We start from the raw sequence: 27809 nt of genomic DNA on the forward strand, positions 1-27809 counted from the left end.
TAACTCTATGTAAAAACAAAATTTTTGCAGAAGCCTCCTATCAGGAGTAACAGCTGGATTAAAATAGCTGACTGACTGAACTGCATCAATAGGGGCTTTCACACTGGGTAGTTATTGTAACTAGCCTCTTGAGCGGTTTACGCAGCTTTTTAAAAATGCAGAGTGCCAGTGTTTTGCATGCTTTCGACCAATTAACGTACACTTGATTCACTGGTAGTTCCTATTGTGCTGGTTTATACCCTACTCTGTAGTAGGAGCTCATTTAGTTTCTCCAAATGGCGTTCATAGAACTAAAATCCCATTTCCTTCCGCCATTAGGTATAGGAACTATGAAAAGGTTTCTTGGTGTGAAAGCCCCAATAAGCTCTTGTTTTACCCGGCAGACTTAATTTTTTTTATACATATATGATAATGTTGACATTTACACTCACTTACATTTTAAGAGAGAGAATACTGTGAATAAATTACTTAGTTAGTCATAATGTTACTTTACATTCCAATCTGAGAACTTACTGGTGCAACCCTACCCAGGTTTAATCACAGAATTTCAACTCAAAGTACACACACAAATCTGGCCATGCCCCTCCATAAAATGTCAAAAACATTATTTATAAAGTTTAATGTAATATTATATGTAATATATTTAAAATATATATATATAATTATAGCACTACATGTTTAATATAATATATTTATTTTAGGAGGTTTACAATTTTATTTTATTTAGCATTGAATGGGAAAATAAAGTCACTTGACTTGAGTAGGTCTTCAGCATGTCAGAATAAAAGAAAACGGGGTCTGTCAACCAAAGATGGTTTAGGCCAGCCCAGTGATTATTGTGCTACCGGGTGCTCGTAAAAAACAAGACAAAAGCAAATCAATAAATGGCAATGTATTGTATTGGATAACATACTAGAGATGAGATGCTTATATCTTGTATAATTATCTGGAACAGTATCTGTGTATCTTTATCAACCACCCGCATCAACAAATACAAGGGTGTGACTTCTTTTGTAAATATGTTAGTATAACTGTAAGCTTTCATCTATTTTAAGACAAAAACACACTAGACATTCTCTGTTCAGACATGAGCCAATTAATCGTTTCCTAGCAACAGCAGTCAATATGTTTCTTAGCAACAACATTTTGTGATATGCAAAATTGAGTTAAAGAGGCTGGGACAAATCAGTCAAATTACATGTCCCACTATAATATGCCATTTTATTCTGGGGTTAATTTTCCGATGGCTGTTTAAAATGACCAGCATTGGTTATAAAACCAATATTATTATATTATATTATATATGTTATTATATTATTGGTTTCTTTATACCCATGTTTCACTTTGAACTGTGAAATATTGTGAAGTATGCACTTGTCTGCATTTGCCATGCTTATTATATTTAATGCTCGCTCTACAAAGGACAAAAATATTAGTTTTCAGCGCTTTCTATATGTGTATGTGACATACACCAATCAGGCATACCATTATGACCACCTTCCTATTTTTTTTCACAGCCCTGACCCTTCGAGGTATATACTCCACTAGACCCCTGAAGGTGTGCTGTGGTATCTGGCATCAAGATGTTAGCAGTAGAAGTCCTGTAAATTGCGAGGTGGGGGCCTCCATGGATCAAACTTGTTAGTTCAGCACATCCCACAAATGCTCGATTTGATTGAGATCTGGGGAATTTGGAGGCCAAGTCAACACCTCAAACTCGTTGTGTTCCTCAAACCATTCATGAACCGTTTTTACTTTGTGCCAGGGTTCATTATCCTGCTGAAAGAGGCCACAGCCACCATTGGATATCGTTTCCATGAGTGTGTACATGGTCTGAAACAGTGCTTAGCTTGGTGGTACGTGTTAAAGTAAAATCCACATGGATAGCAGAACTCAATGTTTCCCAAGCAGAGCATTGCCCAAAGCATCACACTGCCTTCACTGGCTTGTCTTCTTTCTATAATGCATCCTGGTGCCATGTGTTCCCCAGGTAAGCGATGATCACCCAAATGGCCATCCATGACCCTGTCGCCAGTTCACCAGTGTTCCTACTTAGGACCCTTTTTGATAGATTCTGACAACTGCAGACCAGGAACACCCAACAAGAGCTTCATATTTGTAGATGTTCTGACCCAATCTTCTAGCCATCACAATTTTGTCCTCGTCAAATTTACTCAAATCCTTACGCTTGCCCATTTTTCCTGCTTCTAACTCTAACACATGAACTTTGAGGACAAAATGTTAACTTGCTACCTAATATATGCCACTCACTGCAGGTGCCGTGATGAAGAGATGATCAGTGTTATTCACTTCACCTGTCAGTGGTCTATGTTATTCCTGATCAGTGTATATTCTCTGTGGAAAATCTCCAACTGTAAGATCACAATTCCTCACAACCTTCTATTCGTCTTGTATGTGACATTGTTTATTTTGTGGAAAACCTGTCTTTGTGCGTGACATAAAATGCTCTTTTCGGCTGTGTAGGTCTTGGCTTGAGCGCAGGTGTCTCGGGATGTTTCAGTCCAGTATGTCACTCATTGTTATTCAGTAATTCACTTTATCAGTCACACTTTCAGAAGTGCCTAGAGCATATTTTACAGAAGGGTGACAGACCATTTGTACATTTGTGTTTGGTTATACGTGTTGCCGGAGCCATAATAGAGAAGAATGAATATTTCATGACAGCTCGTATCCTTATGCACTGATGCAGTCTGGGCACCAAATCATTAGAATCGCTCCAAGCATGTTGTTGTCCTGAGAGTTCAAACACATTTACAGCTCATTAAAGACTCGCCACGTTTCTGTATAGTTTTGATTTGTATAAATATCTTCAGGTTGTTTGTTTCACTTTTGTATTTACGTCTACATAATTTGGTTAATGCATTTTTCGAGATTGAAAAGTTATTTGTTTTGCCAGTTATGTCAAGAAATCTTGTTTATTTTGCCATGGACAGTAAGCCCTGCCTCTGTGCTTGCTGAAGTGTGTTAAGGCCCTTCTTGGCACTAAAATGCACTGCAGAGCCGCTGACCTGGCATACCGTTAGCATAAATCATTCTGAGCCTTCCCAACCGCCATCGTCACCACCTGGTGGCTCTGTGTTCAGGCAGGTGAGCATGACAAACACTAGCATCCATCCAACATTTAGAAAAGAATCTTTATTTATCACCACACTACCAGGGCCAGAGAAAGTCTTTATGAAGTTGTATACCATTTCACCATTATTTGCATGTTATTGTTAACCTAGATATTAAAATTCTATACTATTTTACTAATAAAAAAATTGAATCCGTAATTTTAAAAGCTATAAATGCCTCATTCAGACCATCAGCCCAGGTCCGATTTTTGTGCATGTCCGATTGAAATCCGATCAGATTTAGCATCTGTGAATGGCAAAAATAATCACATGAAATCATATGTGGTTTGAAATCCTATTAAAATCTCATTTATGCAAATCCGTTTCAGTCTGACAGCCCTGATCAGATTTCGTACACTGGTTTTATGTCACTTTCCCATGCACTGTAAAATGTAAACGCCGGACATTGTTATAGGAAACAAGCTGAAAGTTGCTGCAGAAACAAGGTTGTGTTATTGCAACGTGCCGGACAAGCAGAAAATGACAATACAACTGAGACATATTTCGAAACCACTGGAAACATCAGCTCGGAATAAAGTCACTCCGTGTTACGGTTGTTGTTGGTTTTGGCATATGGCTACCAACATACGAAGAAACTATGCAGATATTCCAGAAAACCAAAGAGTGTTCAGTTTTGAACAGTTGCGATACATAATCATTTTAGATCACATTCAAATTGGATACACAAATAATCAGGTTTGGGCTGGTAGTGTAAATGCAGCCAAAGTGAATATAGGCATCACAAAATTGAAGTGTACAATATGAAAAATGTATCTTTGCTCAAATTACATAAAACTTTTTTTCAATTATTAGTGGTTTTAAAGATTCACTTTAAGTGAGTGTTATATGATGGCAAAAGTTTAAAAAAATCATTATTTACGTAACCTTAATGGAATTTTATACCTATCTGACTGTTGTCTGCTTATCACCAAGCTCAATCTTTTAAGATTTAACGTTAGTCTGGGGAGTCTGTTCTGTATTTTCTACTGCACAAGAGGCGTGATCGATGGACATAGTTCAAATGACTCTGTACGCAATTGAATATTCCTTCAATCAATCAGACCAACAATCTGGGTGACGTACTTTGCAGAATGATTGGTAGTAAGGCAAACACATCCTACTTTTGTAGGAATTGTTCCAGGGCAAGTTTTGGTTCTGTTTTCAAAGAAAACTTGCCTTTGAAATCTTTTAAAACAGCAGCGACAGCGGCATCAACGGATTGCTGCACTTCGGTGGCCTCCATGTTGGATGTAAACAAAAAGCCACTTACCATCGCTTCTCAATGTGTTAAACGCGCCAAGTGGATAAGCCAGTTTATGATTGGTCCCCACAGTTTTGTAACAGAAGCAGGATAGAAAAATGAGCTGCAGGGCAAAATCAAATCTTAGGCAGATCATGCTGGGTCGTTTTTATATATATAAACTCTAGAAAACATTTATGATAGTCAGTTTGGTCCAAAAAAGATTTTTTCCTAACCAAAAGAAAAAAAGAAGAGAATTCATACAGATTTGGAGCAATTTATGGAATTTAATTTCTAGTTGAACCATCCCTTTAAGTCATAGATCAAATCTTTTCATTTTAATAAATTTGAACTGCCAGGCTACACAGCCCCCCATTACACCCCTCTCCTTCACTCACATACTTTGTTTTTTTTTCTTGGACTGATGGAGTACTACAGGCTGTCAGTGCTCCCAGTCTCTTTTATTACTCCTTCTGTTATGGTCTTATTATACACAGTCATCCTAAGTCTGCATGGCAATGCAGCATAATTTATGAGATACCTTACAGAGGCCAGCACTGCAGTCCAATTTTACTTCCTTGCCAATGCTTCCTTCCCATTTGGATATTCATTTGCGATCCGTGAAGGCCAGGGTGGGTTAAAATGCTGACCATGACAATCTTTCTGCAAATCAGAGCAAAATCTCAGTGCCAATGGACAATGACTGAGCAAGCAAGAGATTAGATGTTTACTATTTTTTTTATAGTGCCTATGATTTGAGTCCTGGCTGCTACACAAGAAAGTTTTTTGTGCCATCTAGACAGTATCTAGACAGGACAAGGATCAAGAAAATATGAGGAAAAAACAAAACAAAAAAGAGGAGACTTGTGTTTAAAAGGTTGTAAACTAAGACTCCACAGTGGCTACTGGGAGTGCTCAACCTAATCCATGTGTTTATATGTACAATAATAAAGCTTAAAGTTCAGCACTAAAGGGGCTTCAGGGTCATAGTCTTCAGTACCTTCAAAGTCTGTTTCTTCCAATACAACACCCTTGTGAGACATTATGCCTCTATGGTGTAAAACAGACCCTGAGTGTTTGGGGGTCAAAATGTCACCGGATCAATGAGTGTTGGCTCCTCCAGTGTCCAATACCATTACGAGTTTTTAGACCTCAACTTGCCCTAAGCTTTTACCCACATGAGCAGCATCTAGTTTTTCTCCTTTCTTTAAGCTCCTTCCACATCAGTTATTCCCCTGAGACCCTTTGGAGATTTGCACCTCTGGATCATATTTTGCTTAAACCTGGCGAAAAGTTTGCTAGCGTTTCTTAAATAGGACTTCAATATACATGCTTAAGATCGTCAGAAAAGTGCTGATGTGCTCTTATCTGTCTTATCTCTCCTTTAATCTCTTCTTCCTGTCTCTTTCTCCCTCACTCACTATAGGTATATGAACGTGGAACTAATGTTGAGCAGTTTGTGACCCGCTTCCTGTTGAAGGAATCAGCCAATCAGATCCAGTCTCTGCTGAACTCTGTAGAGAGTGCCGTGGATGCCATTGATGAGCAGCATTCATCAGTGGGGTGAGAGAGCATTACCCACCATGACCCAAAGCATGTATACCACAGTTTTAATCAACATACATGTTCATTAGTCATCAACAGTTAAGTAGATTACATTACATTAATTTTGGGGTTTAAATGCACAATAATAATAGAGCAGGTTTGGAACCCAGGTGTGTGATTGAAGGCAATCTATAAAACACAGTTTTAGTTGATTTCAGTTAAAAATTCCTCATCCTCGTTCTCCCTGTTGTGACCTAGATCCTACCCCAGTAAGACCAGCCCACGTGTCCCAGATAGGCGCTATGAGGCCCCGGTGCCAGATTATCCTCCCAACAACAGAGTCAGTGCAAAGGAGAGCATGAGGAACATCAACACAGGTGCAGGTGAGGTGATCACTTCTGACTCAAAGCTTATTTTGTATAATAGCATTAATATTAAAGAACACACCATTCATCATCATATGCATTGTAATGCATCATGACATTACTGGAACTTAAAGGGGTCCTATTATGTTTTTTCCCTTTTTCAACTTTAGCTAGTGTGTAATGTTGCTTTTTGAGCTTATAGAAGATCTGCAAGGTTGCAAACCTCAAAGTCCACTCCAAAGGGAGATATTTTATTTAACAGAATCCACTTACCACTTTTTTTTGGACTACAACCACTGATCTTTATATAGATTAGTGACTACAACGCATTTTTTCTGGGCTTTATGAAGTCACAATATTACTCATTTAAATAATCCGCGCCCACAGAATATGCAAGATAGGTTGCAAGGTCTGGTTAAGCTGATGCTATGTCAAACAGACACTGTTTTGTCCACCCCTTTTCAAAAACTCATTTGTTTGACCTTCCTAAGATAAACTTGAATGGTTAAAATTTATTTTAAACACTGTTCCTGAATATTATAACTAGCTTCCTTAATCTAGAACATAAGAGTACAATGCAGCCTACACACAAAAGCTTCTCTTTAAATGGAGCAGTTCCCAATTTGTCTGGACAATCTGTTGTTTATGGATCACAACTTGTAAGTTTGCCTTATTATTTGATGTTGTGTTATCTATTAACAGTTCCAATTATACATTTTGTTGTTGCTACATGCCTCTGCTCGCCTGCTAGCCAACATTAGTGTTGATATAGTGTTTGCTGTAGCTGTAGTAAGCTTGCTTTTGTAAAGCTATTCACCACCCCTTAGGATAATTAACCATGGTTCGGTGATCGATTACTATTTATATTATCATAGTTTTCTGGCAAGTATCATGAATAAATGTTGTATAATGTAGTATCTAAAATGTATAAGAACATTACAAAAAAAAAAAAAACTTACCTCTCTAAAATGTCCTGTGAAATCTGTGCTTGCAAAGTCTGTGCATTCCTCTTGTTATTTAACATCTGAAGTCTGAATCAGACTTGAATTGGTTTAAATTAAATATTTAAATTAAATTAAATATTTAGACCTGAATAAATACTAAATATTAAATTAAATATTTAGACCTGAACAGATGAAACTCACTGTTATGTTAAGGGGCGTGACATTCCCCGAACACGCTGCTAAGCACAACACACGGTGCTAGCTGACCAATCACAGGACATTTCGTATTTCGGAAGGAGGGGCTTTATCGAAGACAGAGGACAATGTGTTCGAGTCAAACTGGAAAGTGAGATGCTGTAATAATAACATCCCAGAAACAAAATCAAGACTTCATAAAAGGGCATAATAGGAACCCTTTAAGTATGTACTAATGCAGTAGATGTGTTACTAGAATTCAAGTCTGAAAGAATCTGTAATAACCCCCCCCCAAAAGGCACAACATTTTCAAAGTGACTTACTTTTACAGACTGAATCCACTTAAGTATCCAAGCATCAGCATAAATGCAGCATGCATCTGTTTATGCGAGCAGAACCAGCTGTGATGAGACTTTTTGAATAAGGTTGCGGTGAAATGGATGGTTCTTATCTCATACGCCTGAGAGTTATTTTCCGAAAAACCTCTAATTTACTTCTTCATTTACATAAGCTCTGTTCCAAACCCTAGTGAGCTGTCTTGCTGTCTACTATAGGCAGCTGTCTTCTACTTTGGGAGAAGGGACTGATTTGGAATGATCTAGCATGTTGCTAAGATAATGCCACAGTTCTCTAAGCCAAAAGAAAAGATATAAATATATACACACAGGCCTCTTATCAAAATGTTTGGGTCTATAAGATTGTTTTCAAATGTTTTTTTTTTAAAGTCTCTTATTTATTGGAGCAAAAAATACATAGAAAAACAGTACTAATGTGAAATATTATTACAATTTAATATAAATGTTTTCTAATTTAATAGATTTTAAAATGTCATTTATTCTTGTGATGGCGAAGCTCACATGATTCTTCAGAAATCATTCTGATATTCTGATTTGGTGCTTTCCTCTTATTGATAATGTTTAAACAGTTATGCTGCTTAATATTTTTGGGAAACTAATCATTTTTCATGATTCTTTAATGAATTATAAGTTCAAAAGAACAGTATTTATTTGAAATAGAAATATTTTGTAACATTATAATGTATTATCTGTCACATTTTCATTAATATAATACATGCTTTCTGAATAAATATACATTTCTTTAAAAAAAATCTTGACCCAAAGCCTTTGAATGGTGTACATGGCACACACATACAGAGTAAAATAATAATGCGGTTTACTACACTGAACTATTTTTATCAATACATTGTAATATTGAATGAAATGCGTATATAATCATTTCTTTTCTTTTACCTTGTCTGCCATCTTTGATGTGTTTTTTTTCCCACTGAGCTTGTCACAATGCATTCTGGGCTTTCCTTTCCTTTTGAATCTTGTGATGCACACATGTGAATTTGGCCATCAGAAAGTATCTCAGAAGGCAGCATAATTAAATTGCCTACCTTTTGTACCTCACTTATAATACCTTCAAATGCATTAAAATACTAAACTACTATAGTATCAATCAGTGAGTCACCAACAAATAGACACTATGGGAAATCTTTATTGACACTGTTTAGAGGAAAAGACAGACTTGAGCAATATTACCCTGTTAGAACAATTGGTGCGTAGATGGCATTTTAGCTACTCTTTCGATGCTTTTTCTTAAGCAGAGGTTTACTCGAGGACTTGTTTATAATGGTCTATTTGGCATGGTGCTTTATTGCTTCTTTTCTTCATGGGGTTTGTTTGTCCAAACATCGCATAAATCAATTCGGTAAGGATCTTTTTTTTCTGGTGCAGACTTGGTGGCCAAGTACATTATCACGCAAAGCATCCACATTTGCCATTTCTCATGGCGCTAATTCCTGAAAGCAAAGTTAAAGTCTGTCAAAGATGTGGTTCGCAGGCTCTCCGGTGGGCTTTCTGTATCAACATACTCCACATTTCCATTACTGATGAGATTTGGGCCTGAGCTCCAGTGTGTTGGTTATGAAACCGCTCTAAAGAGACACTAAAACAACACAAAGCCTTTCGTGTGCCAAGTCAGCACATACCACACGCTCACGACAGTCTCGTATGCATGATGCAACTGAAGAAATGTGTGAGTTTTTAATGAGTAGAGGGTGGAAAAAAGGTCTTCCTCAAAGCGTTCTTGAGCTTCAGTCAGAAGGAGTTAGAGGCCGCCTGGAGATATGGTAGCAAATTAATTCTGGGGGTTTTCTTTTTTCTATGTCACAGAGAAAGGCAAGATATGATTCTTTTTGAAATGCCCATCTCACTTTTCTCTTCCTCTCAGTGCTAATAGAATAGTCATGCAATCAATTTCTTCAAATCAACCAAGACATTTCTGCTGCTGCGGATTTATCATCTGAATAGAACCAGATCTTATTTGGAGTAGCTGTCTGATCTCAGTCTTCATTTCAGCAGGTATGCTAGATGCCATTTGACATTCCAGCTCAAAAAGCTGTAAAAGAATCTCCCATCGATGTGCAGGCTCCCTATTGACAGTAATCAGTAGATCTCAATTGTCCTCTCGTTCACTTTTATTGTCAGGTTGGCCTGTCGATATGCCAATGTTCTGCGAGTAACACCACAGCGCAGAATCGAAGAGGGGTGTTTTATGGGTGACGTTCAAACACTGGCACTAGTTTTAAATTTCCCCTAGACACAGATAAAGCTGACTCGGCTCACAATAAAAGCGCCATTCTAGCTGTCAGCTCTGGCAGGGAGAGCCATGATTGGAGCGTGCCGTCCAAGCTGTAGTTTATGAGCACCGGGATGAGAATATTGATCAATACTTCTGCGAGACTTGCTTTGCACATGGCACTTTTTCTCCCATCAGTCAATCATAGGCTTTTCTCAAATTGCTTTCTTTCTCTTACTCTACTCTCCTCTCTATTTCTGTTCATGTTGCACAAACACACACACACACACACACACACACACACAGACTCAGTGCTATAATCATTGATATACAGTGAGTCTTTATTTCTATGTATTTAGAGATTTATTTGGATTTTTTTTATTTATTTAGTTTTTTTATTATTATTTGTATACTTATGATATGGCTGCCCCCGCCTAAAGATTTTTCTAATTGACTAGGAGGCGTTCATTTAAGCCATTAGTCGACTAATCTGAGCAGTAAATTGTAAACTGTAAATGTATTTAATTACTTAAATATATACTGGGGGTGGGGGGCAGAATATATAGCCTATTCAATACTTTATGCAGAAAGCTTGCTGCAAAGCACCAGCAAAAGTAATGATTATATGAATGTGTCAGGAAAAAAAAATAGCAAAAAGGGTATTTTAATTGTTCATTTTGTATTGTTCATTCAAACTGTAGTCAGTGTCGGCTGCAAAGATGAAGTTGATGGTCGCCATCTCCGCAGTACAGTGGCCTTCCTCTTTCTTTACTTTACAAACGCACAACGTTTTTTTTGTAGCTGTGAGTTTACACCATGTTTCCTCAAATACGGTCCTGGAAGGCCAATGCTCTGCAGAGTTTAGCTCGAACCCTGATCAAACTCTCCCGAGCAAGCTAATCAAGGTCTTCAAGACTGAGCCATTTGAAGACAAGCCTGCAACCTTTAGCCAAAAAAGCGTAACAGCTCAAGCTAAGGAAATAGCTTACTTATCGATAGCCTGTTCGCTAATCTTAAACATGTTCTTCACCAAAGACTACTTTAGTTGGGCACTATATGTAGATTTTACCTTGATAAGGAATGTCACAACTGGTCTCTTTTACGGCATTACCACCAGCAAGTGTTTAGTATTTCTATGACTGCCATGAATTTTAATGAATAAAGAAAAAACAAATAATTGAATTATAAATATTGTTTTGTTGTTTAATGAAAAAAGTAATAATATTGATGTCTTCTCTTTATGGCTTCCAGGTTTCAACAAATGAATTAGACTTGAATTGTAATGATTTATGACTGCTGTGTATGCCTAATAATGATAACGCTTTTTAATGAATGAAGGTAAACAAGATTTTAATAAATAAATGTCTTTCTATGGTTTCCAGATTTTAACAATTAGATTACACATACATTTTAGTGACTAGTAACACGTCTAAACAATGTAAAGCTGCTTTTAATAAACAGTTTTGAATCTAATCTTAAAGTCCCTCTGACATTTTTTTTGGCTTTTAGTATGAATATGCTAGTCTGTTATCTATAAGCTAGTGAGCTCCAAAAATAAAATAAAATAAAATGATATCTTAGAAGATGTAAGCATTCAAAACTTCAAAGTCTCTCACTTCTGTCGATATGGATCAACGATTTTGATGACATCATGCTACACTTTAGCTTCTTGTCAGATTTTCTGTCCAATCAAATACTCTCTAGAATCTAAAGCGTCCACCCACAAAAATATGCTGAAGCTGCGGATAAAATTGGTCATTTTGTTCACACATTTACTATTTTCTACATGGTGAATGGCACATAATGCACTATATACTATAGAGGATAGGGAGCGATTTAGACAGTGTAAATATGCTTTCATGTGTGGCGAAAGTCTAGTTTCATGCACACCGCCACAGCGCACACACCCCACGGATCATGTGCATGAGTCGGCACAGACTACAAAACATATTCGGACCCATTCGAATTCTGTACAGAATGCTGTTTTTCAAAGCGATATGGAGGAGTTTATGATGAGAAGCGGTTAGAGATTAGGAGCTGAAGCTGAGCTAAAAGGCTCTAGTCAAGCTGTGATATAAATGAAATGCTATTGGCTGTTTTAAAAAGAGGGAGAAGCTGTTCAATACATCCCTCCCTTTCTTCCTGTTAAAGGGATACTCCACCGCTTTTTTATATTATCGCTCTGATGCGCAGTGAAGTACTCGAAATTACTCGTACACAAACCCGTGTGTTCAGCACCATCTGTGTGCTAATGTTTACAGTAATTTTATAATGCATAACATTATCAATAATTTCACTGAGAGGTTTCCTCAAAGGGTCATTGTACTTCATAATGGTTCGGTCTTGGCAAGACTTTGAAACATTTCCAATTTGTCCATCGATTCCATTTCGTGCATGTTATTTATTTGACAGCATTAAATCGGAAAGGAGCAGGTGGTCAGGGAAAGTTTTGGTTTCAGCCCAGCTTGGTTCTCCTGACTGAAGCTTGTACTGATGTTCCTTCCAAGTTAGTATGTTGTGGCTGAAGCACCCAAGCTAATTAACATGACAGTCTCCTAAGCAGGAAGAGCATGTGGCAAGACTCCCAGATTGTCTTCATCCATAAGTGCCTTATGAAGAAATGTCTGTTACTATGGCCCAGATGGAATTACAAACTTTATTAGCATTTTCTGTGCTGATTTTATCGCAAAATCTGCAGAATTATGTGGAATATTATACCTTTTATTATGTATTTATATGATTTATTTTCACTATTCTCACTATGCCTTTAAAAGATTTGAAGCCCTGTACACTTGGTCCTGCAATTGCTATGGTAACAGTTAATGTGTCCCAAAATGTCTCCCCTCCTCTTTATGCTGGCCTCATCAACACAAGTGAGGTGTTAGAACATAATTGGTTTGGCACCTCAAGTGGGGCTGATTTCAAAGACAGGAAAACCTTTTCCTTCATTAATAGGATCTGTCATTGCATAAAAGAAATAAAGGAAGGGAGATAATCATGTTAATCATGCTTTGCTTTTGTTTTATGCGAAACACAATATTTTTACAGCGGACCACCACCAGGTTTACTACGTGGCAGTACCATGGTATAGCCGTGATATCAGGTGGTAATACCAGTGTTGAACGAAGTACACAAATAAAGTATTGGAGTAAACATAAAAAATGTCCATATTTAAAACTGTATAGAGTAAAATATCTAGCTTCTAGTGGACTGTCTTCTGTATTCAACTTACGGAAAAAGTGGAACTGGTGTGATGATGACATCGGACATAGCATAAGAGTTTTGAACGTCGAGAGGCGTTACACAAGTTGAATAGGGACAGCAGTCCACCGGAAGCTCTTTATAAAGTTTTAAATATGGATATTGTTTTCTTACACAAATGCATCGATTTGCTTCAGAAGGCCTTTATTAACCCCCCGGAGCTGTATGGATTACTTTTAGAATGGATGGGTGCACTTTTTTGAGCTTCAAATTTTGGACTGCCATTATAATTTAATATAACTTAATATAAAGTTTTAATATAACTCCTATTATTTTCGTCTGAATAAAGAATGCCATACACACCTAGGATGGCGTGAGGGTGAGTAAATAAAGCCTAGTATTTAAAAATGAGGAAAAACGAAATGCGTTGACAAAGTCCAATCTGTGAATGAATCGTTTGGTGTGATTTGCAATCCGATTTTACGAGCTCGTTGAAAAGAATCAGCTCGCTCACGAATCGGACACCGCTGCCGAGTCTTGTCGAGCATGTGACGATTTCTTCAGTCTATTCAAAATTCTGCATGTTTTTAGCAGACATAGTAGAGTAAAAAGAACAATATTAGTTTATCAAAATAAAAATATTCAGGTAAAGTACAGATACTTTTTTAAAAATGTACTTAAGTACAGTAACAATGTAAAAATACTTCATTACTGTCCATCACTGGGTAATACTATGATACATGCAAAAAAAAACATTGTAGTATATTTCAGTGCTTCTTTTATGTCATCTGCCCCAGCTAACAACTTTTGATTTTTAGAACTTTAGCAGTTGACAAAAATGTGTAAATGTCCATTTTAATCTATGTAATGACTTGAGCGCAGTAATAATGTCTGAACGTTTGATTCACCCTGTCGCATTGCCATGACAGCCTCTCTGAGACAAGGTTTCAGGTGCCTGGAAGAGTAAAACATAATCGAAACTATCTGCAAATTATGCACTGTGCCTCTCTGTCTCTGTCAGGAGCTGTGGAAGTGAGAAAAGAAGGACTTGAGGCACAAATCAACCGACTGGCTGAGCTGATTGGACGTCTGGAGAACAAGGTAAGAGGGTCATCTTATAATACTGAGGTCAAGTGCTTCCTCAAGGGAAGCGTTTTATAATACTGAGATGTCAGAAGCCACAGACCCGTGCAGATGCAATCCAGTGTATTAAAAACATGGTTGACAACAAATGGAAAGATTTAGCTCAGTTTCTGATAACATAATACATATATTACCAGGATTTTTTGTTGAGTAGATATTACATTAGATTTTCTCAACAACAAAAATGTAATCAAAAGTTTTTAGAGGGTGGCATGTATTGATTGTGAGGGGGTGAAATAAATGCAAAAAAGTCACATACGTTTTCCAGATTGCGGTGATTGCCCTGCAATTATCAGTCTGTAAATAAACCTTGCTTGTTACAGCCTTATTGAAGTTATTATTTTTTATTTATTTTTAAATATGTATAAACCTGATTAGACTTGATTTGATTTGATTTTATTAAATAGTATGTCATTAAAGCAAATATTATAATGCTTGTAGCTTATGACAGTCTCAAGTACATTACCAACTTTGATTCGTAAAAATGAATTGATCAAAATTGAGCAACGAATTATCATTACAATTTCTCTTTCAAATAAATACCATTCGTTTTAACTTTCTATTCATCAGAGAATCCTAAAAAAAAAAAAAATAGCAGAGTTTACTAAAAAATATTAAACAGCACAATTGTTTTCAACATTGATCATGATGTCTGCTGAAAACTCACGGAATCACATGAATAAATTACATTTTGAAATATGTTAAAATAGAAAATATTAGTTTTTACTGTATTTTTATAGCCAGACCCACATCAAGCTCAATCCGAGGAGCGGGAGAGCTGCTAGATGACCCTACTGCAAATCACATCTGCTGCCGCTATAGGGTGCGTCTAAATTTCTAGGCTAGTATTTTTGATCAAATTGCAGCCTTGGTGAGCATAAGAGACTTTTTTCACAAAGATTTTTTTTTAAATTCTCACTGACCACAAACTTTTAAACAGTCTTTAGCCCTATTCGGACGGGATTAGATTAACATGGGGACGTCGGGGTAAAGTCATTTTACCTCACGACGTCTGTAATATTAATGGTCAATTCGCACGGGATTAAGACATCTCAGTAAAACTAGCAGAAGTGGGAGGAGTAACTCGCTTTACACACCACGGTAACCTCCGTGTCGTCATGTGCGTATGACGTTGCTGTTATCACGTGAGCAAACACACATGAGCGCCAGTCTGAACTCCGTCTACAATATAATGTTTGTTTTAATAAACAGTTAGATCCAGTCTAACGATTCTGATTGGATTGTGTTGGTAATAGACACTTTCCTAGAGCTAAAATAAGTGTTGTGCCTCTAATAAGTGCTTTTGATCTTCTTTTTGTTTTAAATGATGTGCGGAAAATACTGAAGGTTTGCCACAGAGTTGTCCCTCCACCTACAACGCAACCGAATGCTTCAAGCGCCTCAAAGCTCGCAAAATGCGTTTTTTAAAAAACTTTTAAAAAGGAAATGATGGAATTTTACCTCACATTTTTACAGCGGGTCTATTCGAACGGGATTAGTATTACCCCAGGTCATTTTTCCGGACCTTTTTACAGAAGGTAAAAGTCTTGGTAATCTTTACTGACATTGTCTGTAATGATTACTGAGATGGCACATTCGGACGGGACTAAAATCACCGAGAACCTGAGGTAAAAATTACTTTACCCCCACATCCCCATGTTAATATAATCCAGTCCGAATAGGGCTTTAAAATACCAAATGGAGTTTGAACATGAATTTACATTAGTCTAAAACACAAATCCATAAATTTTTGCTTTCACACATTTTGCTTTCTTCATATCCACCGGTCAATTAGGAAGTAAATCTTGGTATGGAAAGAGCTTTTCTATGCCTCCTGTTTTTTCCGTTACTATTGCACGTACATCATCCATTCATGCACACACGCACACACAGATAATTACACACATTCATATGTAAAGGCCTGATATGAGATTCAGATTGCATTTAGCAAAGCCAGTAATCATTTCTTCTTATTGTTATTACTTCCATTGCTCAGGGTGGACAGCAGTGAAGGAGGGCAGGAATGAAACGGTGAACAAAGGAAGCAATTAAACAGACCTGACAGACAGAGTACTGCAGTAGTTAATGGTTGCTTTTACCCTTAGATTTTTTCATTCAACACTTATGTAACTTTTCCTTCTTAGTAACTATTATTTCACCATCTCTCTTTCTTTCAGTCATTTTATTATGCGTGTCTGGTAGACATTGAGCTCGGTGCGCTAATAGATTCCCCAGTTAATACTGGAGTCTTTGGCAGGCATGTTCTTTTTACTGGAGCTAAGAATAGCCAAACCAACCCAACTGGTTTATTTCTCTCAGTGGATGGGAGGTTCTGACACATCCTGGTGAGACGGTATGAATGAGAGGATATCTGGGTTGAGCAGCAGAGACTGCAGTGGTACTGGGAGATGTTTTGGTGTCAGGCCAGACACGGATTAACAAGGATATGGTACATTCACATATACACAGGAAGATAAATATTATGAAGAGCTTAGTTTTAAATGAATTAGCGTAATTAAAAAATAATCATAGTTTTGTAATATAGACTGCCTTCTTGAGCAGCAGATCAGCATATTAGAATGATTTCTGAAGGATCATGTGACGTGACTGGAGTGATGATGCTGAAAACCACAGGAAACAAATTAATTTTAAAGGAAGTGTATGGAAGATTGTGGCCAAAACTGGTACTGCAATCACTTTTCCCTCTCCCCCTCCCCCCTGACTCGAGGTTGCCAGATAGGCTGCAGGATCCAACAGGAACGTTTGTAGCTCCAGCTGTGGTAACTAGAGCAGATCTGGCAACCCGGATGCAGAAACACTATTGACTTCGTTATGGGTAGATAGGCAGAGGGTGGAGCCAAAACACATGACAACATCAACATCAGTCGAGGGCTGCAACAACAACTTTTAAATGGCAATATCCTGGCCGGACTACTGTTGTCAGGGATATATGTATTTGAAATTAACATGATTTCTTAATGTCTACACTGTAAAAAATTATTTAGAAAAAAAGTTACCTGGTTGCCTTAAAATTTTGAGTTCATTGAAATGAAAATTTTGAGTTAATACAATGAACATTTTTTTGAGATTCAACAACCTTTATTAAAATATTATTAAAAGATTTTGTAAGCATATTGGGTAATTGTGTGTGTTTTATTTCTGATGATGCAGTGAAACATGCCAAATAGTGTAATTTTCATGATTGATCAAATTTTGTATGTGGTTCAGATACAATCATATTTTGAGTATCTATTTATTAAACGAATTTCCTTCATTGTATCAACTCAAATTTTTAATCTCAATAAACTCAAAACTTTAAGGGAACCAGGTTACTTACTTTTTTAAGTTAAACCAACAAAAACCAACAAAATGTTTTTACAGTGTAGTGACATAGCAGGGCTATTTTATGATTAATTGAAATACATTTATTACATACAGCTCCATAAGAAAACATTTATTTTGAAATGCAATAATATTTCATAATATTACTGTTTTATATGTTTTTGCAGACTTGGTGAGCAGAAAAAAAACAATAAAACCCAAACTTTTGACTGGTAATTTATATAATATACTCTTAAAAATAAAGTTTTTTATATTGGCATCCATGTTTCCATGGCGAACCTTAAACATACATAGAACCTTTCCCTTGCACAACATTTAAAAAAAAAAAATGTATAGTGTAAAAAGTTTCTTCAGATTATTAAACACAAGAATATGGTTCTTTTAAAAAATGTTCCATGAAAAGTTCCTTGGTGAACCCAAAATGATTATTTGATGGCATTGCTGAAATGAAAAAAATAGAATAAAATAGAAATAGTTGAGCGTGTGTTGACCCAGCACTACACATTCTTACAGACTTACCCTGGTGGTGGTCCTTTTTCCCCAAAAATAATAATAATAATAATAATAATAATAATAATAATAATAATAATAGATTTTTGGCATGAGAATGTCAATACAGTGTCATGAGGTAAAAAAATGCAATATTTTGAAATATTCTTTTTTTTTACCAACCCCTGCAAGCCATGCAACCTTTTGCAATCGTCATAGTTTGGCTTGCCTTCAAGGTTCTCAAATAAATCAAAATATTTCCATTTGCCATATCAAACTCTCTGTACTTCTGCCCGGTCCACTGTGAAGCCTGCCATAGTTGATCAATACAACTATTGCGGCACACCTGGGTCTGTGCAGGATTTAGCACATGCTCCTCTAAACATCCGTCCACAGAGCCTTCACTTCACTAATTGAAATGTCAAACAGTACTGTACGTCTGTCCTGTCCCGTTCCCCATTCCCGCTGTCGCTTTAGCAGACAGGGCATCCTGACTTTGGTGACCCGCTTTGGCTCAGAGCTGGATCAGTCATCAGCTTGCTCTTGTTGTCTGCATAATGCGCCCCCACAGCTTTAGGAAACGCATCATTTCTTTTTCCATCTAGTTGTGGCATCCTGATAGCCTCCAATCACTGTGGAGACTAACGCTCATGCCGCTCCTGCAGTCTTCATACTCGACAGTGCGGCGGTTGTCATTCTTGCTATTATTTTTGATGGATAACCCTTGGTCGCTTTTCTCAGTGAGAGAGACAGCTGCACGAATTTGTGGCATCATTACTGGCCATTATGTACTCTGTCATTCCATGATGGGAAAGAATATTCCGCACCATCCCTGTTCACTTCATGTGGATGGACTGACAGGAGATACCAGCGCCTCTCATTTTATGAAGCACATAATGATTCTTACATTGCAGTGGTGTTAACTTTTCAGAGCCAGGGCTGCTGTGAATTCCTCATGAACTCATAAAGCACCTATATTTGGAATATAGTGAAAATATTTGAAATATAGCATATACTGTTCTTGTTCTCAGTATTTTTTTATTATGTACATTCATCATTGCATCACAGTGACACTGATTGTAGCCTCTACATGGAGGAAGGAAATACTTGCGTGCTTTCTCTCAGTGCTCAGATTCTTCATTACAAAAAATCTCCTACAACTTTAATAAAATAAAATAATAAAATAGCAAATAATTTCAAATTAAATTATTCATTTCTGTTAAGAACATACTCATTTTTTTCCGACTCTGATTCATTTCAAATGACATATGTTGGTATTTTAACAAATACAAATAAAGTTGTACAACATGTTTTTTAATTATATAAATTATGTAAATGTAAGGCACAAAGTATTTACACAAATACCTATTTTATACATATTATTCAGTTATTGAAAAACTGTTGCTTATAATTACCTTTGGTATAATTACCTTATAATTAAAGTTGGGAGCATGAAATTGTCCAAAATGTCTTGCTGAAGCATTAAGAGTTCCTTTCGCTGGAACTAAGGGGCCAAGACCAACTCCTGAAAAACAACCCCACACCCTAATTCCCCCTCCACTTGGCGCAATGCAGTTAGGCAAGTACTGTTCTTCTGGCAACCACCAAAGCCAGGCTCGTCCATCGGATTGCCAGGCAGAGAAGCGTGATTTTATATGGCCTACCACTCCGTGGCTGCGTTGCTGTTGTCCCAATTGCTTCCACTTATAACACCACCATTATAATACCACGGTCCGTGTATCATCTGATCATTTCATGACCGTGGAATATTTAGTAGTGAGGAAATGTCACAAATGGACTTATTGCACTGGTGGCAACCTATCACAGTACCACGCTTGAATTTATTGAGCTCCTGACAGGACCCATTCTTTCACAAATGTTTTTTAGAAGCAGGTTGCATGCCTCGGTGCTTAGTTTTTATACACCTTTCACTATGGAAGTGATTGGAACACCTGAATTCAATGATTTGGAGGGGGAGTCCCCATACTTTTGTCAAATTTGTGTATGCTGTATGTGTATATGTATTTTTAAAGGGGGGTGAAACACTCAGTTTCAGTCAATCTCATGTCAATCTTGAGTACCTATAGAGTAGTATTGCATCCCTCATATCTCCGAAAAGTCTTTAGTTTTATCATATTTATAAAAGAAATATAGGCTGTACCGAGTCTTTCCGGAAAAAACCAAGCGCCTGGAGGCGTATCGCGTGGGCGGAGCTAAAGAATGACAAGCTCGCAAAGCGGTGACGTCCTCAAGCGTGGAGAAACCCATCGCTATCTTAGCTAATACAGATAATGATCCAGAATCAAATCTGAGGCAGAAATAAATTGAACAGGAGAAACGGCAACATCAGGACGTCCGTCTCTGTGGTATGTACTGTATTTAGTGGCCTGTCAACATTTCTGTGTCTTTACTAGCAGTGTATGAGGACATGATTCGGTTTATGGACTATTGTATGTGACTAGACCTTAGAAGTAGCAAGCAAAACGGTTTTGCACGTCAGAATACTGTAACGTTATACAGAACAACAATGGAGTAACCGTTAGCACATTTGAATGACGAGCACGCGATCGTGTCGTTTACTGATGTTTACTCACGCGTCCGTAGCCAAAAGCAGAGACATTTGAAGCAGTTTAACTCACCGGCTGCTTCCAAAGCAGGACCGAACCTTTATTGCTGGGACTGCTCCGTCAAAAACACACTTCTTTGGTATGATTTGGTAAAGTCCTGTGACAGCAGGGGCGTGGAAATCCACTTTGAGACGCGACTGAAACGATGTTGTGAAGCTTTCCGTCGTTTCTGCGTTCAAATCGGTTCAAATGCAGCGCTGCCTTCCCGGAATGCTGTGCTGAAGCGTTGAAGTCGCTCGACGTCACCCATAGGAATAAAGTGGAGCGCGGCCCGGACTATAACGACATAAGTGTTCACGGATGAGTGGATCTGCATCTGAGAGACTGTTTACGGCGTGCATTTCCTCTCTCTCGCTCTAGTCACACGCGCGCGCACCCTACCGGTAGAAGAGCCCGTACGGCCCATACAAGGACCTTCCGATCTATTAACGTCAAGTAGACCCATACTCGAAAAAAACTCGCCGAAACTTATGAGAAACCGGAAGGAGTATTTTTAACACAGAAACACTCCATCAAACGTCCAACATTAGTTTTTGAAACTTTGTCTATGTTTAGGATGGGAATATAAGTCTTTAACAGTGTAAAAAGCTCAGTATGCATGAAACAGCATTTCACCCCCCCTTTAAAGAAACTTTTACTACTCAGCAAGGCCATAACCATGTCTTGAACATTGGGGGGAAACCAAAGGTTTATTTATTTAAATGAAATAATTAATTAAAGGATTAAAAACGATTAATTTAAGGGTACAGAAAGAAAGAAAAGAAAGAAAGAAAAAAGGAACAATAAAAAAGGTAAATATGGTGAGTTCTACTGTATAGCTGTTTTTTTATAAATGTATTTAGTAATTATGCCTAATTTCTGTAATATGTCAACTCCATCACACAAATTGTTAAGAAATTTGAGATTTTAGATCCTATTGGTTGCTAACAACACCTGAAAACTAAATGGCTACTGTATTTAATACTGAAAATGCAACATATGGTTATTTTGTCAACACTGTGCTATAGTACAGTATGATTTACTATGAGTGTTGCGACAAAAATAAAGCTACAAATCAGTTTGAAACCATTGATTAATTAATTGAATTGAATGCAAGAATTACCTGCGAATATATAAAAAAAATATTTTACATAATTTTCAACATTGACCCACATTAAATAATGGACAGTTACACATATTTGAGAGAAAACTGACAGAACATGTTTTTTGTAAAATTCTTTTAACTTGAGCGCTTAGTTTTTAGAATACCGTGCCTCGCAAAAAAAACGCAAGACGCGAGCGCAATGGTTGAAGACGTACGTCTAGTCCATGTTTACACAGAAAAACAATGGAAAAGTAGTGCAGTGACCCCTTAATGACCAATTTATACATTTCTATTTTTAAGTTTTGTAGTCTACTTTAGACTTTCTTTTTTCTTGTTAAAGTTAGGCAGATGTGTTTGTGATTCATCTCTTCTGAGCTCACCTGATTTGAGTGTTTGCAGACAGACAGGAGCAGCGAGTGACAGCTGAGGGGGACAGTGAATTCACTGGTGGCTTTTCTGTTCTGGTTTTTGTTGCAGACAGTTTGGTTTGACCTACATCAGCGACTAACAGAAACTGATGGCACAACTAGCGCAGTAAGTACTCAAGCACGCCTTGTATACCAAAGAGCATGATAGAAAACTGTATAAAATCTCCAAGACAATGCATGACCAATTTCACCTACTCCCTCCATCCTAAAACACAAAAGCAGAGTTATTGCTAAAAAAACAATGAATAAACCCCTGTCAAATCAAGCTTGGGTCTCTCCAGAGCTCCTCATGCTGTTCCACACACCTGCAGCAAATCTGCCACCTGTTCCTCAGGATTTAGTCACACTTCTTTGTCCATATGAAAGCACCAGCTCAGTGTATTTAATTCCAGCATGTTTCATTTGTGCCTCTAAAAGATAAGAGGCAGTATCACGCTGCACCTCACCTGCCCACAAATCAGTCTCGCTCTGTGGATTTAGTGATACACACAGCAGAGCATGATGGGAATGCGCAGAAATATCATATAGATTTGTTCGGCTAAAGTGTGGGAGTGCTGGGATTTAATCTCTTGTAGAACTTTGTGGTTTAAAAGTTTTAGATCTAATAAGGAAAAGATTGCTGTTTAAAAAAAGAAAAAAGGTGCATCTGAGTTGAGTGTGTAACAGAGATCTTAGCTCAAATTGACTTCTTATTGACATTGGAGGGATCAGGGTAATCGAATCATTCCTTTTTATCCATTAATCCTTGTCAGTTTCAGGGAAAAAATGGGGGTCGAGCAGGTTCCACCTGCCTCTGTGTTTGTTGGTTAACACGCTTTGTTTTGGGACCCATAAGATGTTTCTGGAATTAGTTCATCACACCTATAATAATATCAGGGTCTCCCATAATGTTATCTGCCACGATTATTACACAGAGCAGAAAAGAGCCTTTTTAAAACAATAACTGTGCAATTTCTGAGCAATTTCTGTTTACAACTGTTTATTGCTCCATTCAGTTCTAGTAAATTGCATGCATTTTGATATGAACAGCCATGTGGATTATTTAAATGAACAGGTAGATCTTCTTAGGCATTACAGCAGTACTGCTTTTCTTAACATCCTCATATATTTGAATATGTATGAATGCATATATTAGCATATCATTATTGATTGTTAGGTTTTTGATTTTCCTCCTGTAAATATTTATGGAAGCTACATACATGCATACATGCATATAGGGGAATATAAGGTTCATGCATTTAAAATGTGTTCCTCCAGATAAAAGAAAACAATTGCTTTTTAAAGCTATAGCAGAAGGGAGATGCGGCAAGAAAGAGGAGCTCTTATCTTCTCTTCAAGACATGTTTATAGAGAGTGGACTAATGACTGATCAGTCCAGTGGCTCAATGCATCTGTTAGCTCAGCAGTTTAATACTTTACAGGCTGTATTCACTGACTTAAATAGACTCTTACACCACCCGCAGTGCGTGTCTTGATTGGCCAAGAGGAATATAAATCAGCTGTCTGCTCATAAAACCACAGAGGACAGACCGAAAGAGATAGGGAGAGCTCTCTGAGGGTGAGGGAGTTATACAACTACATATCTGAAAGCCATCTTTGCTCATTTGAAGGAAATTATGGGATGGATGCAGAGAGGGAGAGTGAGCTGCCCCCATTTATGCCTTTCAGACTTTAACAAAGCAGCTCATTTAGAGAGATGCTAAAGTTCAAAAGGGGGGAAAGATGCCAATCAGAAAGAAATGGGACGGTATTCCCCAGTTTCCATGGTAACGGTGAAATTTATCATACCCTCTGAGGTTTCTTACTTTTTTTTTATGGATTTGTACTGTACCTGAGACATTCTCCTCACTCACATGGTAGGAAATTGTGGACATAAAATATTCTCTCCTCTCGTAGTGCGTGTGTGTGTGTGTTTCACAGTCTGATGCATAATGTAGAAGTGGAACAGTTCAACTCCACATGGGTCTTAAGGGTTCATTAGTTTAGGTTCCCTTCTGAGCTAAAGAGACGCACATCATACACATATATGCAAAGTACATTCACCACAGGGACTGCTAATTTCACATAAAGCCAAATGAGAGACATTGCAATACACCCAAGAAATATTGCTGAATAAAATTTAAACTGGCTTCTGTCAGAGCAAGTGATTTAAGGATTCTAATAATACAATGATAATATCCCACAGAGCCCAAAGCCTTACACTATGGGTCACATTTGCATCGTCTACCAAGCTTTGTTTTATCAGTTTATTCCACAGCGTTGAGTCTGAATGAAGGTCCCTCACTGTTCAAACAAACACTGAAGACTAATGAAAGACATTAGTGCAATCGGTCGCAATGCAGTGCCTTCGGATCAGCCACATGTCGAAATGCAAAGAAAATTGGATTGCTAATCCTCATGCATTCCTCTAATTATTCTTATGTGCCTATCAGATCAGGCCTCCAGTGGAGGAGAATGGGAAAACAGAGTGATACTTATCATTGTGTGTAGGTCGGGTAATGTAGTGTTTCTGATTGCATTCTGGCTAGTGTTGGGTGGCATAGTGCTCTTGATTAAGTTCAGGGTTTATTACCAGGCGTCTGCTCTTTTATTGCCCTCGCCTTCGGGGAACAGGACGGCTGTCAAATCGAAGGGCCTAATGGTTTCGCTTGGGTTTTATCTTGCCCACCTGCCGGGGAACTACACATGCTCTATTAAAGATGTGACACTTTAGTTATAGCATACACCACACACAAAAATATACTCTGATATCTCTTAAAAAACATACCCTTTCCTCACTTTATTTAGGCTTTTTTTTTCCCGGTGCTGTTGTTTGGTGTAATATAATGGCATATAAAAGTTATAGGAACTTTTTTTCTTTCTACAGTTCACCAGGTCCAAAATAGGATTTACTTACACAACTGTTAAAAAGACTGCATTTATTTAATCAAAAATACAGTAAACACAGTAATGTGCTAAATAGTATTGCAATGTAAAATAATTGTTTCATGTTTTACTATATTTTAAAATGCAATCTAGTCCTGTGGTGGCAAAGCTGAATTTTATATGTAATGTATACATTCATTACTCCAGTCTTCAGTGTCACATGACCCTTCAGAAATCATTCTAATATGCTTATCAATGTTTAAAACAGTTGTGCTGCTTAATAAGTTTATGGAAACCGGGAGACTTTTTTTCAGGATTCTTTGGGTGAATAGAAACTTCAGAAGAACTGCATTTATTTGAAATAGTAGGGCCTAATCTTTTGTAACATTTGAAATGACTCAACTCTCACTTTTAATCAATTTAATGCTGAATAAAAGTATTCATTTCGAACATAAAATCGTACTGACTCTGAACTTTGGAACGGTAGTGTATTATAAACATTTTAGAGGATATTATTTTAAGGTGAAATGACTTGCATATTGGCATCTTTAACTTTCGTGATATTCAGCGCATAAATGCAGATGTCAATCAGCGCTCCAGGCTCCTCGGGGTGAAATTGTCTGCCAAGCAAATATAATATTTAAACCTATAATTTCTTAGTAATATCGGTTATTTAATCAAATCTCACAGACTTAATAAAGTTGGTTCAAGATGACAGCACCAATTTAGAAAAGAGTGGGAGGCATGAGTGACACGTGAAAAGTGCAATTATGTGAAACAGAACATTCAAAAGCGGTTAAGTTTCATTTCCGTGAAGTTCTACATTTATCCTTTAAAAAATGTTATGAAATTTTGATACTCTATAAACATTATTTATTATACAGAATTTTTTTTTTCTTCACTATTGGTTGCAGTGAAGCAGGTTTAAATCATGCCGTTATTTGTACTGTACTTCATTTGGTAGCCAACCACACTCCCACAATTCTACATCATTTAGTTTACACTGGGAATTAATTAGTTACTTGGGCGACAATCCAAAAGAGTAGCTGTATTGATTTTACTGTCTGATATTTATCATATTTATTTCTCTTTCTCCTGAAGGAATAACCATATGCAAATCTTTCTTAACCCTTCAGCCACAATATAGATTATATATACTGCATCTGACAACCCATTATAGCTGCAATTATTCATTAGTTTATTTAGCCTAAAAAGGGGATATTAACGTCAGTACATATCAGTACAAAAACTTGCATGCATTTTAATCACAAGACATTCCCATCATCCCCCTCACAGTTTTCATTATGTATTCAGATTAGTGGAAACTAACCTCTCTCTCTCTCACCCTCTCACTCCCCCCCCCTCTCCCCCTCACCCTCTCGCTCTTTCTCTCTCTTTAGTCTCTCTACCTGATCCGCCAGGAGATGAATGTTTCCCAGAAGCAGCTAGGAGAGTTCTGCGAGGCCCTGAAACAATACCTGAAGAATGTGTCTGCTCAGAGAGACTGTTTCCAGTGAGTTGACTTCATTTGTTTTAGTTCTTTTTTAGTTTGACCTTCTAATGAGTATGTTGTCTAATTCCCTCTTAACACTCTAAAAAAAAACATAATGTCTCCAATTGAAAATTTTCTAGTGACTGATCACATCTAAATTGTTCAGTTGGCCAAATTTAATTTCTGTGAATTGATGCAATTTAATTCCATTTGGCCAACTGAAAAATGTAGATGTGATCAGTCACTAGAACATTTTTTTACAGTGCATCTCGAATTGCATCTCAACAGTATGATAGTACAACACTAAAGGCAGTATGATAGTACAAAACTTTTTTCTGTGCTTTTATTTTTGTGCTGTCAGACTGAAGTGTTTACAGTTTTTATCTGCTGAGGGAAACGCACATGCTCTGTATTAAGTTTCATGTTTGAAAATGTCTGTTGAAGGGTAGCAATAACTGCACCGCTATGCATTTCTTAAAGAGTAAACCTGTCTCTTTTATAAATGCATGCGTCTCAACAATGTGTATTTATCCCTGATGTGTTGAAATAAGACACTGTATCGTTTTGGCTCCTGTAGATAAAGATGGCAGGTGAGCGAGGGAAGTGTTGTTATTCTAGTTCATGAATTAATAATGAAACTGGTTAAACAATGGCTGTTTTTCTGCAGTATTAATAGCTAGTGATTACAAAGCCCCAATGTAAAAGTCTTTACTATTTCAAATAAATGCTTTGAATTGGAAATAAAATCACGATTTCCACAAAAATATGAAGTAGCACGACTGATAATGCTAAGAAATTTTGGTCACACTTTAGATTAGGATCAAATTCTCACTGTTAACTAAAAATTTTTCCTTAAAAGGGTTAGTTCACCCAAAAATGAAAATGATTTCATTAATTACTCACCCTCATGTCGTTGGACACCCGTGAGACCTTCGTTCATCTTCGGAATACAAATGAAGATATTTTTGTTGAAAGCTGATGGCTGAGAAAGGCTTCAGAAAGGCCTCCATTGGCATTCAGTACATTCCCACTGACCCACTCACACAAGACCCATAAAGGCACTAAAGACGTCTTACAAAGTCCATCTCACTATAGTGGCTGTACAATAATTTTACGGCGCGACTAGAATAGT

The 27809-nt window shown here is 37.3% G+C and overlaps 1 protein-coding gene across 4 annotated transcripts in view; it reads left to right on the plus strand.

Moving 5' to 3' along the window:
- Window positions 1-27809, plus strand: part of necab2 (N-terminal EF-hand calcium binding protein 2) — a 117282-nt gene that overhangs the window by 81409 nt on the left and 8064 nt on the right. Inside the window, exons 6-10 of one of the 4 annotated variants that reach the window (XM_067420567.1) lie at window positions 5801-5937; window positions 6178-6302; window positions 14232-14308; window positions 22370-22426; window positions 26586-26698. In XM_067420567.1, the coding sequence (XP_067276668.1) occupies window positions 5801-5937; window positions 6178-6302; window positions 14232-14308; window positions 22370-22426; window positions 26586-26698 (509 nt within the window). Of the gene's footprint in view, window positions 1-5800; window positions 5938-6177; window positions 6303-14228; window positions 14309-22369; window positions 22427-26585; window positions 26699-27809 lie in introns of all 4 variants that reach the window. The other 3 variants (XM_067420566.1, XM_067420569.1, XM_067420568.1) reach the window with 3 other exon arrangements.

The sequence above is a fragment of the Pseudorasbora parva genome, chromosome 16 (assembly GCF_024679245.1).
Source record: "Pseudorasbora parva isolate DD20220531a chromosome 16, ASM2467924v1, whole genome shotgun sequence".
Classification (NCBI taxonomy): domain Eukaryota; kingdom Metazoa; phylum Chordata; class Actinopteri; order Cypriniformes; family Gobionidae; genus Pseudorasbora; species Pseudorasbora parva.